This window comes from Typopeltis vanoorti, chromosome 20, assembly GCF_054136105.1.
Source record: "Typopeltis vanoorti isolate ZY-2024b chromosome 20, IOZ_Tvanoo_1.0, whole genome shotgun sequence".
Lineage (NCBI taxonomy): Eukaryota > Metazoa > Arthropoda > Arachnida > Uropygi > Thelyphonidae > Typopeltis > Typopeltis vanoorti.
This window is the reverse complement of record NC_143568.1, coordinates 13,711,655-13,730,079: the sequence shown is the minus strand read 5'-3', so window position 1 is coordinate 13,730,079 and position 18,425 is coordinate 13,711,655. Positions and strand designations below refer to the sequence as shown.

General features: G+C 36.3%; 1 protein-coding gene across 2 annotated transcripts in view; it reads right to left on the bottom strand.

Moving 5' to 3' along the window:
• Positions 1–18,425, bottom strand: part of Sec71 (ADP ribosylation factor guanine nucleotide exchange factor Sec71) — a 581,865-nt gene that overhangs the window by 245,428 nt on the left and 318,012 nt on the right. For both annotated transcript variants that reach the window (XM_090410617.1, XM_090410618.1), the window contains exon 23: positions 11,690–11,789. In XM_090410617.1, the coding sequence (XP_090266743.1) occupies positions 11,690–11,789 (100 nt within the window). The remainder of the gene's footprint in view (positions 1–11,689; positions 11,790–18,425) is intronic.

The following is an 18,425-nucleotide window of genomic DNA, read 5'->3' as shown; positions in this document are numbered from 1 at the left end:
GAAACAAGCAGTAACAGCAAAGTGGTAAAAAAACAATCAACAGGCAGACAGTCAGGAATACATATCCATACTTGAAGTGGAAAAAAACATCAAAGGCTTATAATGTGGAAAGGCAGCAGGAGCAGATGATATTCAACCAGAAATGTTCAAGTATGGAGGTAAAAGTCTTACAGTGGCTGCAATGCATAATTCAGAGGACTGGACAAGGGACAAATTCCAGATGATTAGAGTAGAGCTCTCATAGTAACCATATATAAAAAGGGAAATAAAACTGAATGTGAAAATTGCAGAGGTATGACTCTACTGGTAAGATTTATGCAAGTATACTTGAGAAACGGTTGAGAAGAATTGTGTAAGAAAAGCTTGGTGAAGAACAAGCTGGATTCAGGCCAAATAGAGGCTGTCAGATCTTCACTTTACGACAAATAGTCAAGAAAGCATGGGAATACAACAAAGATCTGTATTTAAGTTTTGTCGATCTGGAAAATGCATATGACAAGGTTCCAAGAGAGAAGTTATTCAAGACGCTACAGTTATATGTTGTCAATGGGGCATTATATCATGCAATACTTAGTCTTTATTTGGGTTGTAAGTCAGCAGTTAGAATTGAATTCACAGGAAGATTGTTTAATGTTAAATCTGGTGTGAGACGAGGATGTACATTATCCTCTCTGTTATTCATTATCTACATGGATCAAGTTATGAAGGAAAATGGTATTAAACATAAATTTAGATTAGCAGAGCTAATCTTAGGTGGTATGGTCACTTAAACAAAATCGGCAAGGAAAGATTAGCAAGACAAGTGTTCCTGCCAGTGTGGCAGGAAAAAGACTCTGAGGAAGACCAAGATATAGGTGGATTGATATGGAAAAGTGGTGTCTTAGAAACAGAAATGTAAGATCTAATAATTTTGGAGTCTTGACAGGTAACAGACTGATTTGGAGGAAAATAGTAGATAGGAAGTTAGTAATGATGTAAATTTTTCATGCACTACTGTCATATCCTGTACACCCCTTAAAGGTAGGAATTTGATGATGATGATGATGATATATTTATTTTTCTGTGTCATATGTGTTATTCTATAGTTATGGATACTTCACAGGTTTCATTATATAGAAGAAAATTTTAATAAGATTTTAAATATTAAAATTCTAAAAATTAAAAGTAATGACAACTTCTCAGGTGGCAAATGTATGGGGTATCACCCTCCCCCCATACATGTTTTTTTTTTTTGTGTGTGACTCCTATCCATGGAATTTTGAAAGCTATAGTATATTATCACTTCAAGTAAGTTATGAATATTTTTAATATTAAAAATTTTTTTTTTTTATTTTTACATAGTGTGGAAAACCTTTACATACCAAATTGGGAACTTTTTAAAACAAGTTCAGCCTCAATAGGTTTTTTCCTTCACTATATATTCAGCAAAGCAGAATGAGGACCCTTTCTCATTTAGGGACGGACCATGAAACTCCACTCCTTTGATTGATCTTCCTCTTGACTTGGATGGTAGTGTCTTAGTCACGCATCCCAGCAATGCTAACAAAGTGACTTACACCACTGACACTCCTTTCATGAAAAGACCAGCCATTAGATAATATTGAATTCTAGAGTGAATTCCCACATGCAGTAAGGCCTTTATTACTCCATCAGGTCTGGGTATGCATTGCCATACCCAGATGACCTGCAGACAAGCACAACATTCCATCATCCCCTGTGAATCCTTCCGCAGCTTTAAATCTTGTTATCTTATCAAAATATCTTGGTTCAATTAGGAACATTATCTCAGAGAAACTGTCTGTTCAGAGTGTCAGAGTATTTACCGCCACTACTAGTTTTGACATTCACTGCCATCCAAAACATTTCAGTGATGTTAACGCTGAAGTTTATACTTAGTGGGCAAAATTATGATGAACTACTGAAGATGAACATTCTGCCACTTTTAATGTTCCCACAACATCCAACTATCAAAATATCTTAGTCCAACCAGGAACATCATCTCCTAGATACTTTGTCTGTCCAGTACCTCAGCAAGTCTTTCCCACCTCTGTAGGTCTTGGTGTTCACCACCATGCAAAATATCTTGTACTGTTCATACTCAAAGGCTCGGCACACTACTGAAGAGGAACATCTTCTTGCCTTCTGATATACCCTCTGCCAACCGTCCGATTATAGTTGCTCCTGTTTTCTTACATCTCTTGAATTACATACTAGTTAACATCTTCAGTCATACATTCAACATTATTTTAGGCAGAGAGCTTAGAATATTCTTGGCTTTCTGAATCCCAATGCTAACTTTGACCTCTCTTTATGGATCCCTGGACCTCCAAAAGATCTTTGACAGTGCCTCCCTTCAAACTATACTTTGGGTGCTATCTATTATAGGATGTCCAGAAACGTTCCTCACCTATGGTTTACTCTGCAAATTCTCTTACTATCACCATGGGCTCCAAATCAATGTCCATCCTAGTACTTATGGGTGCATGCCAAGGAGACCCCCCCCATTTTTTTCAGTTGTGTCATTGATGAGTTTCTTTGCTCTCTTCCGAGCCATATTGGCTACTCTGTTGACACAACTACTGTTAATGCTATAGCACTTGCTGATGATCTTATACTTATAGCATCTTCTAGAGCAGGGGTTCCCAACCCTATGCCCGCAGGTACCATGGCGCCCGTCAACCAATTTGTGGGTGCCCACCGTTGTTCAACTGTGTGCCGTATAGTTTGAAATAATCACTCAACAATTCATGGCATGCGTTAATGACACATGACGAGTATTAAATGCATACAATGTAAAGTAGACACGCATTCGAAGTTGTTCATTCCAGTTTTTCTGGAATATCATCATATTCTCCTAATTATGAAGCACTGGCCAGTGAAATGCAATGCCAAAGATCACACTAACTTACATATATATATTTAAATTTTTACATAATGTAAACTTTTAAGTAATAAAACATTTCATTATAATGTTAACTTTGCATGTATTCATTTAACAAAAGAATTCAAAAAATTTACTTGAAAAAATAGATGATGCCCGTTGCCCTACTGGTATTTTGAATGTGCTCTAGGAAACAAAAAGGTTGGGAACCCCTGTTCTAGAGAATGCTTGCAGGCAGTCCTTAACCAAATCAAGCATTCAACAAATTTGAGGTCTAAACATCAATTTGACAAAGTCAAATATGCTTTCTCTAGTCTCTGCAGGTAGAGACAGGAAATCAAAGGTGAGAACTTTGAGTTTTCCTTATACTGCATATTCTTGCATTCTGTCTAGGTTCTGGAGGAGTGGAGATACCTTGGTGTTCTTTTCTCTCTTTGCAAAGCTCTGCTTAACCTCAACAGAGACTCTTCATTTTGAATTATTTCCTTCTTCCTATACCCTGTCATAGGTTAGTCCTGGGTAAAGTCTCTCTCTCCCAGTACTGTTTTGGATGGATGGATGCAGCAGTTCAGTCGGCAGTCTGTTTGTGGTTATATCTTCCTCACAATGTGCTACTAGCACATTGCGATGTACATTTTTTCCATGCCACTGTAAACAGAAATATTCTCTCTTCACTTCAGAAGTATGACTTGCTGCATCTAGGAATTCATGTATTAAGGATGATTATTGATGTTCTCTAGATGGGTGCTTGATGGAAGGACAGTGGTTACAGCTGACTCAGCTGAGCAAAGTAGATGGGTTTTAATGTTGCACTATGCAGTTGATGGAACTGCATTACAAGAATCTAAACATCAGTAGATCAAAAATGGGAATTAGTTCCTGTTCGGATTTGAATATATAGATTTCATCATCATCAAATTCCTGCCATGTACCCTCAAGGGGTCTACAGGATATGACATACTACATGAAAAATTTACATCATTACTAACTTCCTATCTACAATTTTCCTCCAAATCAGTCTACTACTTGTCAAGACTCCAACATTATCAGATCTTATATTTCTATCATCTAAGGCACTTTGTACCATATCAATCCACCTATATCTTGGTCTTCCTCTGGGTTATTTTCCTGCCAACCTGGCAGAGAACAGTTATTTTGCTAATCTTTCCTTGCCCATTCTGTTTAAGTGACCATACCACCTGAGATTACCTCTGCTAACACATTCCTGGATGCTGACAATGTCAAGTTCTTTCCTAATAACCTCGTTTTTAATATGATATTACCGTTGATGCCATCTGTTCACACCTCTAATCTTTCTCAGAACTTTCATATCTGCAGTCTCTAGTCTTTCGTCAAGTGTTTTACTTCTGACCCAGCTCTCAGATCCATAAGATAAAACTGGTTTCAACACTGTCTTGTATACAGCAAATTTAGTGTTCCAATTAATTTCTCTCTTATTCCATACGAATTTATTCAGTTGACTTCCCACCATACCAGCTTTGTTGATTCTGTTATCTATTTCCATATTTAATTTACTATCTTCGCTAAAAAACATGCTAAAGTAGCTGAAATGTTTCACTTGTTCTATAGGTTCTATATTCACAATGCAGTTGATATTTTCAATGCTTCTGCCTATTTTCATTGTCTTTGTCTTGTTATTGCTGACCTTCACACTATATCTATTACAACAGTTATTCAATTTAGTCAGAGAATCTTGCAGACTTGTAGCAGATTTATTCAGAAGTATAACATCTTCCACATAAAGCAAAGAGCTGAGATTAACATCTCTAATTTAGATATCAGGTTTAATACAACTACATAAATTTATTAAAAAATAAATTTATTATGTAAATATTTCGTCTTACATATTGAGACATCATCAGTACAAATGGTGAACAACAATAAGGAACAAAATAAGAAAATAGTAGAGTGAATGTTGAAATTGGAATCATCCCTCTAGGTCAGCAGTCACATGTTCATGGATTAAAACTACTGGGCTGCAAATAATTAAAATTAGTTAAAATTAAAATATATATAAGAAAAATCTTATATATATTTCCATACAACTGAGAATAACAATTTCCCACACTTTTGGAATAGTGGGGTAGTCATTACGATTGAGATTTAGTCAATAAAGTAGGACTTCAGGGGGTGCTTAAGGGTCAAAGACCTCCACATAGGCCTTAAAGGGAATGCCTAGAACTGAACAGGACTTCTGCCCTAATGTCCAATCCTCACCTTCTTGTGGTGCACCCTGTTAGGTATCTACCTGGATACTGAATGAACGAGGATGGGCTGGCAATTTGGGATATAACCAAACAAATTGTATTCTTATTGGCTTAAACCAATATACAAAATGATAGTAAAACATGACAAAATTTCATGCCAGCTGGGGTGCCGCACATTTAATTTTCTTATATATATTTTTGCCACGGAACTTGGGCGAACAGCGAAAAGTCAGCTACTGGAACAAATCTGAAAGCACACCCCAACTCAACATCACCAGAGTTAAAGATCGGTACCACCAACATAAAAAGCCTAAATGGCAAAGAAATGGAGCTAGCTGAGGAGCAATAAATACAAAATATTATATTCAGGCAATGACAATCAAGGAAAAGATGGGGCAGCCATAGTATTCAACACAAAATACGAGGCTAATCTTCTTGAATGGCAGGCAATCTCAAGTAGAGTGATGTGGGCAAATATCAGAATGAGGAATTGGACAATGAGACTTATTTGTGCCTATGGTCCCACAGAAGGTTCTACTAAGGTAGAAGTGGAGGAATTTTTTGAGGCTTTAGAAAAAGCAACTAACACAATGAAAAAGGAAAAGTTGGTCCTTGTTGGCGATCTAAATGGAAGAGTAGGAAGTGATTGTCAGACATACAAAAATGTTTTGTGAAAATTTGGAGAAAAGAGCAAAGCTAATAATAATGGCAAATACCTGTTGGATTTCTGCTCAGGACATGGACTGGTTATTCCTAACACCATGTCTCAAAATAAAAATGTGCACAAATTCACATGGAGAGAAGAGGCAAGGAATAAGAAAAGTATCATTGACTATGTTATTGTTGAGAGTGATGTTTTCTCCCTGGTGTAGGACACCATAGTATACAGAGGATTTGGAATCGGAAGTGATCACTATTTAGTCTTGAGCAGGAAAAAATTGAATTTCATATTGAAAAGAATAACATGTAAGAAAGTTTTAAAGCGAATAAAAGTTGAGCAGCTGTCAGATGTGAACTGTAGACTAAAATACACAAAGATTATTGAAGAAAAATTGAAAGAGTTTGAGAACAAGAACCAAACCTTGGAGATTCAGTGGCAAGCCTTGAAGAAAATCCTGATTGATTCAGCCAGAGAGACATGTGGTGAGGTTGTCTGCAAGGATAGAAAAATCAGAACTCTACGGTGGACACACCAAGTTAAAGAGGCAGCGAAAGAAAAGAAGAAAGCATATCAAAAGTTCCTGACAAATAAGTCAGCTTTTGTTCTTAGAGAATACAGAGACAAATGTAAGAAAGCAAAACACTAAAACTAGCTAAACAAATGTCATGAGAGGACTTCGGCAAGAACATAGAAAATAAATATCAAGAAGGTGGGTGGCAAGATATTTTGGAGGTCGTTGAAGAAGCTCAGAAATGATGGAAAGAGTGCTATTGTAAGGAGTTAGAGATGATAAAGGTGACATGAAAAGGGGAGAAAAAGATATCCTTGAAATATAGAGTAATTACTTCAAAAAATTCCTAAATGAAACATGCAGAGATAGCACAGTGGTAAAAAACACTCAACTGGCAGACAGTCAGGAATACATATCCATACTTGAAGTAGAAAAAGCCATCAAAGGCTTGAAATGTGGAAAGGCAGCAGGAGTAGATGATATTAGACCAGAAATGCTGCAGTATGGTGGTATAAAAGTCTTACAGTGGCTGCACTGCATAGTTCAAAAAGCGCGGACAGAGGGACAAATTCTCGATGATTGGAGTAGAGCTCTAATAGTACTCATATATAAAAAGAGAAATAAAACTGAATGTAAGAATTACAGAAGTATTTCTCTACTGAGTGTTCCTGGTTAAGATATATGCAAGTATACTTGAGAAACAGTTAAGAAGGATTATGGAAGAGAAGCTTGGTGAAGAACAAGCTGAATTCAGGCTAAATAGAGGCTGTCAGGATCAGATCGTCACTTTACAACAAATAGTTGAGAAAGCATGGGAATATAACAAAGATCTGTATTTAAGTTTTGTCGATCTGGAAAAGGCATATGACAAGGTGCGAAGAGAGAAACTATTCAATACGCTACAGTTACATGGTGTCAATGGGGCATTATATCAAGCAATACTTAGTCTTTATTGGAGTTGTAAGTCCACAGTTAGAACTGAACGAAGTACAGGAAGATGGTTTAATGTTAAATCTGGTGTGAGATAGGGATGTACATTATCCCCTCTATTATTCATTATCTATATGGATCACATTACGAAGGAAAGTAGTAGTAAACATGATGTCAGAATTGGAGATGCTAATGTCAGCTATTTGCTTTATGTGGATGACGTTATACTTCTAAATAAATCTGCTACACGTCTGCAAGATACCCTGAATAAATTGAATAACTGTTGTAATAGATATGGTAAGAAGGTCAGCATTAAAAAGACAACGACAACGAAAATAGGTGGAATTGTTGAAAATGTCATCTGTGTTGTGATAGGGGAACTGTGGAACAAGTAAAACATTTCAGCTACTTAGGCACGATTTTTGCTGAAGGTGGTAAATTAAATATGGAAATAGACAACAGAATCAATATAGCTGGTATGGTAGGAAGTCAACTGAATAAATTTGTATGGAATAAGAGAGAAATTAGTCGGAACACTAAATTAGCTGTATGCAAGACAGTGTTCTAACCAGTTTTAACTTATGAATCTGAGAGCTGGGTCAGAAGTAAAACACTTGACCAAAGACTAGAGACTGCAGATATGAGTCCTGAGAAAGATTATAGGCGTGAACAGATGGCATCAATGGCAATATCATATTAAAAACAAGGATATTAGGAAAGAACTTGACACTGTCGGCATCCAGGAATGCATTAGCAGAGCTAATCTCGGGTGGTATGGTCACTTAAGCTGAATGGGCGAGGAAAGATTAGCATAACAAGTGTTCTCTGCCAGGTTGGCATGAAAACGACCCAGAGGAAGTCCGAGATATAGGTGGATTGATACGGTACAAAGTGCCTTAGACGATAGAAATATAAGATCTGATAATGTTGGAGTCTTGACAAGTAACAGACTGATTTGGAGGAAAATTGTAGATAGGAAGTTATTAATGATGTAAATTTTTCCAAGTGTAAGCAAACTTTGTTTGCCAACTGGTGTTTGCTTTATCCAAGTGTAAGCAAACTTTGTTTGCTTAGACTTGGATAAAGCATTAAACTGAATTTATTATAGTCTAACCAAGTGAAAAATAAACTTCCAACATCTTTCTCTAAATCCAGAGTAATTTAATAATAAGGTGGTACACCAGTTGGCAACTTGTATAGGTAAATATCACCTCTCCATTGCTTCTGCCTTAGTATCACCACTCTGGGTCTGCCTCCCACTGATGAGACCTCAATGAAGGTCGAAACCGGTCTGGGTAGTGGCCCTTGCCTTAATGCTCAGCAGTATACATGTCCGCAAGGAGATGTGCTTTGCATTATGGGAGATACTGAGACAAGGAGTGATGAGATCTTGGTCCACCTTTGCTACGAGTTGCCTAGGGATTGCACTACCTTACCTCAGTCCTGAAGATATTTTCAGGTGCAAACTTTGTTTGCTTACACTTGGATAAAGGATTAAATTAAATTTATTATAGTCTAACCAAGTGAAAAATAAACTTCCAACTTCTTTGTATAAATGTTCATGTTTATACAGTCATCCCTCAACTGTATTCATTGTCGAAGTTCCGTTCCATCTGGCAGGACGTACGTTTGTTCGGACATGTCGATACATTAAATCAAGAGGGTTAAGGACTTAACCATAATAAGTATACTGTAATTTTAATTTTTAAACCGTGTTATAAAACTGTAATGTGATTACTGCCACTATAAAAACAGGAGAATAAGTCCTTCACAATCACATCTTCATTACTTTCCATATGTGAAGGATCAGGCTGGGGCTCTTCTGGTGTAACCTTTGTTTTTTGATGAAAATGTCCAATGGGCTTTGCTTATTCCTCTTCTTCTTTTCATCATAAATTTGTTTATAGTAAGCAAATGCATTATGTACTTTCCTTTCTACTAATATGCAGCGTTCAACATTGGAGTCCATGCCTTCAGCCATTTTGAGAACATTTCTGCAAGATCACTGTGAAATGTTCAACTACCTCTTCTTGTTTCTCTTTTTCCTCTTCCTTTTCTCATTCTTCCTCTTCTGCAACATTGTTCCTTCATTCGACCAATTCTTCATTGGTCAACTCTTCAGGGGCACTTTCTATGAGTTGAACTATGTCATCATTTACTTCGAGATTCAGATTGTTTGCTGGGCCCACTATTTTTTCACTCAATTTTTTTACAAAGGCCTTCAATTTTTTTCAAAACTTCCAAAATCATACATAAACCTTTTCAATGTCTTTTTCCATATGTCACTCATACATTGAGAGGTCGCTTCGTCGCAAGTCACAGCAATATTTTTAAATAGCATGATAAATATTGAATGCTTTCCAGAACTGCATCAGAGTCTGGTCATTTCCTTCAGCAGCAGAAATAGCTTGTGAAAAAGTTCTCCATAGATAATGAGCCTTAAACACTGCAAGAACTCCCTGATCCATTGGTTGGATCAATGAAGTAGTATTGGGAGAGAGAAACATGACCTTGAAGTTGGTGAATATCACCGATATAAGACGGATGACCTGGAGCATTATCTAGAATTAATAAAATTTAAATTCTACATTTTCTTTCACACAATAGCTTTCCATTTCACTCATATAACAGTTAAGGCATCCACAAACAATTTTTGAGTCATCCATGACTTCTTATTGTTCCGATAATGAAGTGGTAGAGTATGCTTCCTAATGTTTTTGAAGGCTCGTGGATTCTCACAGTGCCATATCACAAATGGTTTCAGTTTATATTCAGCCACACTACCCACTAACAGAATCATAACATGGTCTTTAAGAGCTTTGAAATTAAACATAGATTTTAGCTTTCTGGATGGATGTCTGGTCAAGCATTTTTTCCGAAACAAGGAAGTCTCACCCATATGAAATATTTGCTGTGGCAAATAATTTTCCTCCATAATAATTTTATCCAATTTCTCCACAAACTCCTTGACAGCCTTCTCATCAGAACTTGCAGATTCGCCATACATTTTCACATTATGCAGTGCAAAACACTGCTCGAATCTCATGAACCAACTGGAAGAAGCGTTGAATTCATAGTTGTAATCGGATCCTGCTTTCTCCTTCAACATGTTGAAGAGACTTAGTACCTTAGCGGTTATGGTCATAGTGCTAAGAGGTATGCGTTTTTGGTTCAGGTCCTCTATGAATGATGCAAGTAGCTTTTCCTATCACCAATAGGACCTTGTTGTTGCTTCGTCACTATTGTTGAACTTGCAACTTCATTTCAAGATCAATTGCTCGCCTCTTTTTCTGTAATTCTTCACTAGGTTTTTTGATTGAGCGTGTAAGAGGCCACGTTGCACAAAATATCATGAAATATTTAACAATAAATAACCTACTTCTCAAACACAAAATCAACAGAGGAACTGTTGAAGCCATGTGCCGACTGCCGAGGGAGGTTGCTGCTGAATGCACTGTTGCCACTGATCATGATGCATTGTTGCTAAATAGAAACCTTCTTACTTTACGCGCAAGTCTTGTTCGAAAGTATAGCCGAAAATGTTATTTAGATACATCCATGATCCCATAAGGGATCACGGATGCATCTTCAAACGGATGTAAGTCGAGGGATGACTGTATATGGATCTATGCAGCAGCTTAGTGTTTTACCATTGGATCTGCAGTTAGTGTTTTCAATTCTGTGTTGTGTCAGGTCAGATTTGTGAGGTTTGATAAGAAAGATGTGGTGATGATGTTCAGTTTTGCAGAAGATTTTTTTTTTATGATTGAAAACCAAGTTTCCAAGAGGAAAAAACTCTATTTATCCATTCCAAAGGTCAAGCAACTTGGAAACCAGCCAAAGAAAGTTGAAGAAAAGTTTATTTTTTTTTAAGTATTCATTAAATAAGAATGGGGAAAAAAAAAGTGCCTAAAATTTGCTATACCTTTCAAAAAGATTAAGGCAGTGAGTTTCTAACCACTGATCTGCTTACAAGTAGCTTGAAAAGTGATACAATCTGGAATATTCTGCATAGATTTTGTTGTCTACATTTCTTGGGGATGCAGAAGTAGTGGTGGACAGGACCCAGATGTGGGTGAATATGGTGATTGGAATGTTGAGAGACTGAAGATTTGTGGGTTACAAAGTTTAGATGATAAATGAAAAAGGAGATAAGAAATAAACATAAGTTAATAAAAGTTATTGAAAGAGTAAATTTTAGAGTAGATGCTAAAGGAAAAAAAAAACAGGAGTGGATGAAAGAGAACAAGGGATTACATAGCCTTGAAAGTTGGGTAGGGCATGATATGCACAGACTCAAGAACACATGGAGAGTGGTGAATGATTGGATTGTCAGAGATAGTCATGAGTGTTCTGGGTAAAATGAAGTTAAGGAGAGGTATAATAGGTGTAGTTAGTGTGGGCCTTTCACAATGAGTCTTTGGAATATATGGAAATGCCCAGGTAATAACAACAATAATAATAACAATCACACCTACCTATCAACAGCCACAACAACACTCTGAGAACTTGTTTCTCCCATAGATTCTTGCAATATTGCAATTTTCTTGTGATCAAGAGGAAGTCCACCTCTTGATACTGCAAAAACAACAATTTGTTACCTGATATTTCTAACAACAAAATAATGAAGAAAAAAACTTATATTTTAACATAAATCTAAATGGCTGAAACAAAGCTCATGTGATTTTTTTTTTAATTAAAAGAGCAGAATTTTTTAGAGTTATAACATATTTAGATAATTGGTGGAGGGAGATAATATATATATATTTAAGATAATCAACCAATAACATATATGGTAAAATAAAAAATTATGACAATGCCAATTCAGTTGAAGAGTTCTTTTTTGTACTAGCTATTCAAGTTCTCACAGAGGAATTTTTCTACACTTTTCTTGTTCTAGTTTGAACTAATGCATTTCATTCATTAATTACCTACAAAGAGGCAACCTATAACACTCTGGATATCCACACATATACCCTTTTATTTTTAATTAATGTCTATAGTGTATAGTCATTTTTAATGACTATAATGGTATATTCAGAGTATTTCAAGTTTTATCATAAGAAATTCCATTGGATTCTAATACGACAAAGAAGGTCTACTGGAGCCACATTAAAAAATTCATTCATTGCGTATTCCACACTTTTTTTTTTTTTTGCATAAAATCCTTCATAGTTTTCAAACAGAGTCATGTCCAGTTGCTGGTAACAATTCAACTTTGAACTGTTTAATGACTGAGGTGAGCAAATGAAAATGAGCAAGTATTAAATTGATAATCAGCACACTTTGCTTAGGAATGAAAAAGAGTGATGAATACACAACTGATACATAGGATTATTTTATGGAAAATATATCATCTGTCATTGACTAACATACTAAGCTCTAAAGGGACATTTTCGTGTAGTGTTATTAAGACATTTTTCTTCCTCACAACAGACAGAAATTAAGTTAGTATCAGTGTACATATGGAAGAAGTCACATCATCATGTACCTTACCAAGTTTATGTAAATGAGTCTGCGAGTTCAGTCTGAACTTATAAATACGAAATGCAACTCAGGTTGTGACTTAAAGGATGCATTATAAATTCACTGCTGTGAGTTTCGCAGCAGTGAATTTCACAGTTTGCAAACAGATGGTGTATTTCCAATAAAGCAACTCCAATATCAGGAAAGATATCTGGCAGAAAATGAACACTAGGTAACACAAAAATAAAAATGCCATATTCCATGAAGTGTCCAAATAAACATGTAGAAAAGAAGGCTGCTAACTTTTTATTATCAGACAGTAAGATACCTAAAACTCACTCTCATCAATCCTTTTCTAAGCTAGAGGCAGTTCACCAGATCATAAAGGTCAACATGCTTGGGGATGGGGTATACAGAGCTAAATTAAGCATGCACTTATACTCTACCATCATTTTTTTTTATTGAGTAATGTGGGCAAATATGAGAATGGGGAACTGGACAATGAGACTTATTTGTGCCTATGGTCCCAAATTCCTCCACTTCTACCTTAGTAGAAGTGGGGGAATTTTTTGAGGCCTTAGAAAAAGCAACTGACACAATGAAAAATGAAAAGTTGGTCCTTGTTGGGGATCTATATAGCAGAGTAGGAAATGATTGTGAGACATACCAAAATATTTTGGGAAAATTTGGAGAAAAGAGCAAAGCTAAAACTAATGACAAATATCTGTTGGATTTCTGCTCAGGACATGGACTGGTTATTACTAACACCATGTTCCAACATAAAAATGTGCACAAATTCACATGGAGAGAAAAGGCTAGGAATAAGAAAAGTCTCATTGACTATGTTATTATAGATAGTGATGTTTTCTCCCTGGTGCAGGACACCAGAGTGTACAGAGGATCTGAAACTGGAAGTGATCACTATTTAGTCTTGAGCAGGATAAAACTGAATTTCATATTGAAAAGAATAACATGTAAGAAAGTTTTAAAGTGAATAAAAGTTGAGCAGCTCTCAGATGTGAACTGTAGACTAAAATACACAAAGATTACTGAAGAAAAAATGAAAGAGTTTGAGAACAGGAATCAAACCTTGGAGATTCAGTGGCAAACTCTGAAGAAAACATTGATTGATTCTTCCAGAGAGGCATGTGGTGAGGTTGTCTGTAAGGATAAAAAAATCAGAACTCCCTGGTGGAAACAGGAAGTTAAAGAGGCAGTGAAGGAAAAGAAGAAAGCATATCAAAAGTTCCTGTCAAATAAGTCAGCTTGTGCTCTTAGAGAATATAGAGACAAATGCAAGAATGCTAAACACTGTGTAAAACTAGCCAAAGAAACGTCATGAGAGGACTTTGGCAAGAATATAGAAAATAAATATCAAGAAGGTGGCAAAATATTCTGGAGGTTGTTGAAGAAGCTTAAGAATGGAGGAAAGAGTGCCGTAAAAGGAATTAGAGATGATAAAGGTGACATGAAAACAGGAGAAAAATATATCCTTGAAGTATGGAGTAATTACTTTGAAAAACTGCTAAATGAAACAAGCAGTGCTGATAGCACAGTGGTAAAAAACACTGACCAGGCATGTAGTCAGGAATACATATCCATGCTTGAAGAAGAAAAAGCCACCAAAGGCTTGAAATGTGGAAAGGCAGCAGGAGTAGATGATATTCGACCAGAAATGCTGAAGTATGGTGGTATAAGAGTCTTACAGTGGCTGCACTGCATAGTTCAGAAAGCCTGGACAGAGGGACGAATTCCTGATGATTGGAGTAGAACTCTCATAGTACCCATATAAAAAAGGGAAATAAAACTGAATGTGATAATTACAGAGGTGTTTCCCTACTGAGTGTTCCTGGCAAGATCTATGCAAGTATACTTGAGAAACGGTTGAGAAGAATTATGGAAGAAAAGCTTGGTGAAGAACAAGCTGGATTCAGGCCAAATAGAGGCTGTCAGGATCAGATCTTCACTTTACAACAAATAGTCGAGAAAGCATGGGAATATAACAAAGATCTGTATTTAAGTTTTGTAGATTTGAAAAAGGCATATGACAAGGTACCAAGAGAGAAGCTATTCAATACGCTGCAGTTATATGGTGTCAATGGAGCATTATATCAAGCAATACTTAGTCTTTATTTGAGTTGAAAGTCAGCAGTTAGAATTGAAGGAAGTACAGGAAGATGGTTTAATGTTAAATCTGGTGTGAGACAAGGATGTACATTATCCCCTCTGTTATTCATTATCTATATGGATCACATTATGAGGGAAAGTGGTATTAAACATGATATCAAAATTGGAGATGTTAATGTCAGCTCTTTGCTTTATGTGGATGATGTTATACTTCTAAATAAATCCGCTACAAGTCTGCAAGATTCTCTGACTAAATTGAATAGCTGTTGTAATAGATATGGTATGAAGGTCAGCAATAAAAAGACAAAGACAATGAAAATAGGCAGAATCATTGAAAATGTCAACTGTGTTGTGAATGGAGAACCTGTGGAACAAGTAAAATATTTCAGCTATTTAGGCACGATTTTTACTGAAGATGGTAAATTAAATATAGAAATAGACAACAGAATCAGCAAAGCTGGCATGGTGGGAAGTCAATTGAATAAATTCATATGGAATAAGAGAGAAATTAGTCGGAACACTAAATTAGCTGTATACAAGACAGTGTTCAAACCAGTTTTAACTTATGGATCTGAGAGCTGGGTCAGAAGTAAAACACTTGACCAAAGACTAGAGACCACAGATATGAGAGTCGTGAGAAAGATTATAGGCGTGAACAGATGGCATCAATGGCAATATCATATTAAAAACGAGGATATTAGGAAAGAACCTGACATTGTCAGCATCCAGGAATGCGTTAGCAGAGCTAATCTCAGGTGGTATGGTCACTTAAACAGAATGGGCGAGGAAAGATTAGCAAAACAAGTGTTCTCTGCCAGGTTGGCAGCAAAACGACCCAGAGGAAGACCAAGATATATGTGGATTGATGTGGTACAAAGTGCTTTAGACGATAGAAATATAAGATCTGATAATGTTGGAGTCTTGACCAGTAACAGACTGACTTGGAAGAAAATTGTAGATAGGAAATTAATAATGATGTAATTTTTTTCATGTAGTACTATCATATCCTGTACACCCCTTGAGGATACATGGCAGGAATTTGTTGATGATGATGATGACTTATACTCTAATCACAAAATGTTAAGAATGCCCTGCCCTAATTTCTCATTATTGTTCATAAAATGCCTCTGGTTGATGACAGTGATCATGCTGTATTGTGAAATAGTTAAGTGTTTATGGATATTCCATTCAGAAAAGGTTGCATGCTATACTACAAAGCAGAAAAATACAACCAACTAATGAGTGTAGACAGTTCTGTTCCATGGTATCTGTTGCTATGTGGGAAAGATATCAGAAGTGCATGGATACACTTAAAAAAGGCTTAAATGAGACAATATGAAAATGTCTTTAGAGTCGGAAGAATAAATAGAGTAGGAACAAAATGAATATGCAGTCTTATGAAGTAAGACATTCTTAAGAAAGATGACCTGGTAGGAATGCTATGTGCATAAGGAAGATGTTGGTTATAAAAATTATAAGGAGCAGGCCAGAAGAGATACAACTACTGTACAGAAAGCTACTATCTCAACATGAAAATAAACTGGTCTGCAAGATAAAGACAACAAAGAATGTTGTAACCCACTAAGTAACTAAAGCAATACCTAGGAACAGAAATTTGAAAGGCAGCGAAAACTGGCAAAATTGTATCTCATGCATAAAAGCACTGTTCTTTACCCTTTAATTTCGCATATTTTCCTAAATTTAGAGGTGGCAAATACCCTAAAAACAGTCCTGAAGACAACCCAAAAGAATTCTATCATTATGCTGCAAGTAAAACAAAGAATGCATATAAAAGAATAACTCTAATGAATGCAGATGGTATACTGGTAAGAGATGCAGAAGAAAACTAACGAATGCCCATTTTGCTCAAAGCTATCAATCTGATGTGATGAGCTCACTGCTACCTCTTCATTCGATGAAGAAACTAGGCTGTATGAGGAGGAGGTGGTACTAGATCTATTGCACAAACAGAATAAAAATTTAGCAATAGTGGCTGAAGGAAAAGAGTGTTCATCTCAAATGGCTATTCCTTTGACTAGGTGATATAATTTGAAACTCAGAACAGGGAAAATTCCACAGGAGTGAAAAGAATGTATGATAATCCCATTGCACAAGAGCGGCCCATAGACCGATATATCAAACTAGTGACAGTGACATATCAGTATCTCTGGAGTGGTTGCAAAGATTTTGGAAAAGTTGGTAACAGCTCGCATAAAGAAGTGGTTTGACAAAGATTCTATATTTTGCAATGAACAGTATGGGTTTGCTAAGACTAAGGGAAGATCATGTTTGAACAACATGCTCCCATTTTATAATAATGTTATGGCTGAGTTAGACAAGGAGAATGGATATACCATGACACTTCTGAATTTTGTTAAAGCATTACATACCCATGATACTTTTGGATTTTGCTAAAGCTTCACCTTATGCAAGAGCTGGGATGAAATTATAAGTTATTGGTTTGGATAAGAGCATAGCTGACTGACATAGCAAAAAAGTGGTGTGGGGGGGGGGGGGATGTGAGTCTGAAAGATTTAAGTTGACCAGTGGTGTACCATAGGAATCTGTCCTTGGTCCATTGTTATTCAATCTTCAAAGATACTGGGAAGGATTTTACAGGTGAGATACTGCAGTTTGCTGATGATATAAAGACAGGTAATGTAATCAGGAATGTGACAGACTTGCAGCACTTGCAGAATGATTTGATTGGACTGGAATTTTGGGTATGTGAAAATGTCTGTCAGTACAACGTTAATAAATGTAAATGTTATGCACTTTGGTATAATGAGATATGCAATGGCATATTCTATTGATTATGCCATTGCATAATCAATAGAATATGCAAAGAGATTATACTAGAAGAAACTAACTACACTATGGATCTTGGTGTTATAGTAGATACAAAATTGAAGTTCAGGGATCATATAGCAAAAATTGTGAATACAAACTCAGAGAATAATCGCAATGCTGAAACAAACCTTGATACATACATACATACACACACACACACACACACACACACACACACACACACACACAAGGATAATAAAGTCATTTTTCCTCTTTACAAAGCTTTGATATGAACTCATCTGGAATATTATGCACAGATATGGACTCTAGTTTCTCAGATGATGCAGATAGTGTAGAGAATGCAAAGGAGAATGTTAACAATATCAGGACTGCAGAATGTAGATTATGAGTGTAGACTGAGAAATTGCAGACACTACCAGACAGGAGAAACAGAGGTGATATGTTAGAGACCTACAGACTTTTGAAAAGATCATACAGGATCCCAGCAGATGGAATTTTTCATTACATGGAGGATGGAGAGAGGACAAGAGAGTATCCATGGAAGTTGCGAATGAATGCAGTCAAAAAGGGGGATGAGAGCTAGATTTTCCTCTCACAGAGTGCTGTGTAATTGGAATGGATTGCATTTTGGAAAATTATGGAGACAACTACCATGTTTGAGTAAAAACTTTAGTTTAATATAAACCAAATCAACACTCAACATTTCGACCTTCATATCAAGGTCATCTTCTGGAGTATATACACTATATACAGAGAAACAAGCTGCACTACAATCTACATGGTTTGCTAAAGTTACTGACCAACCATTAC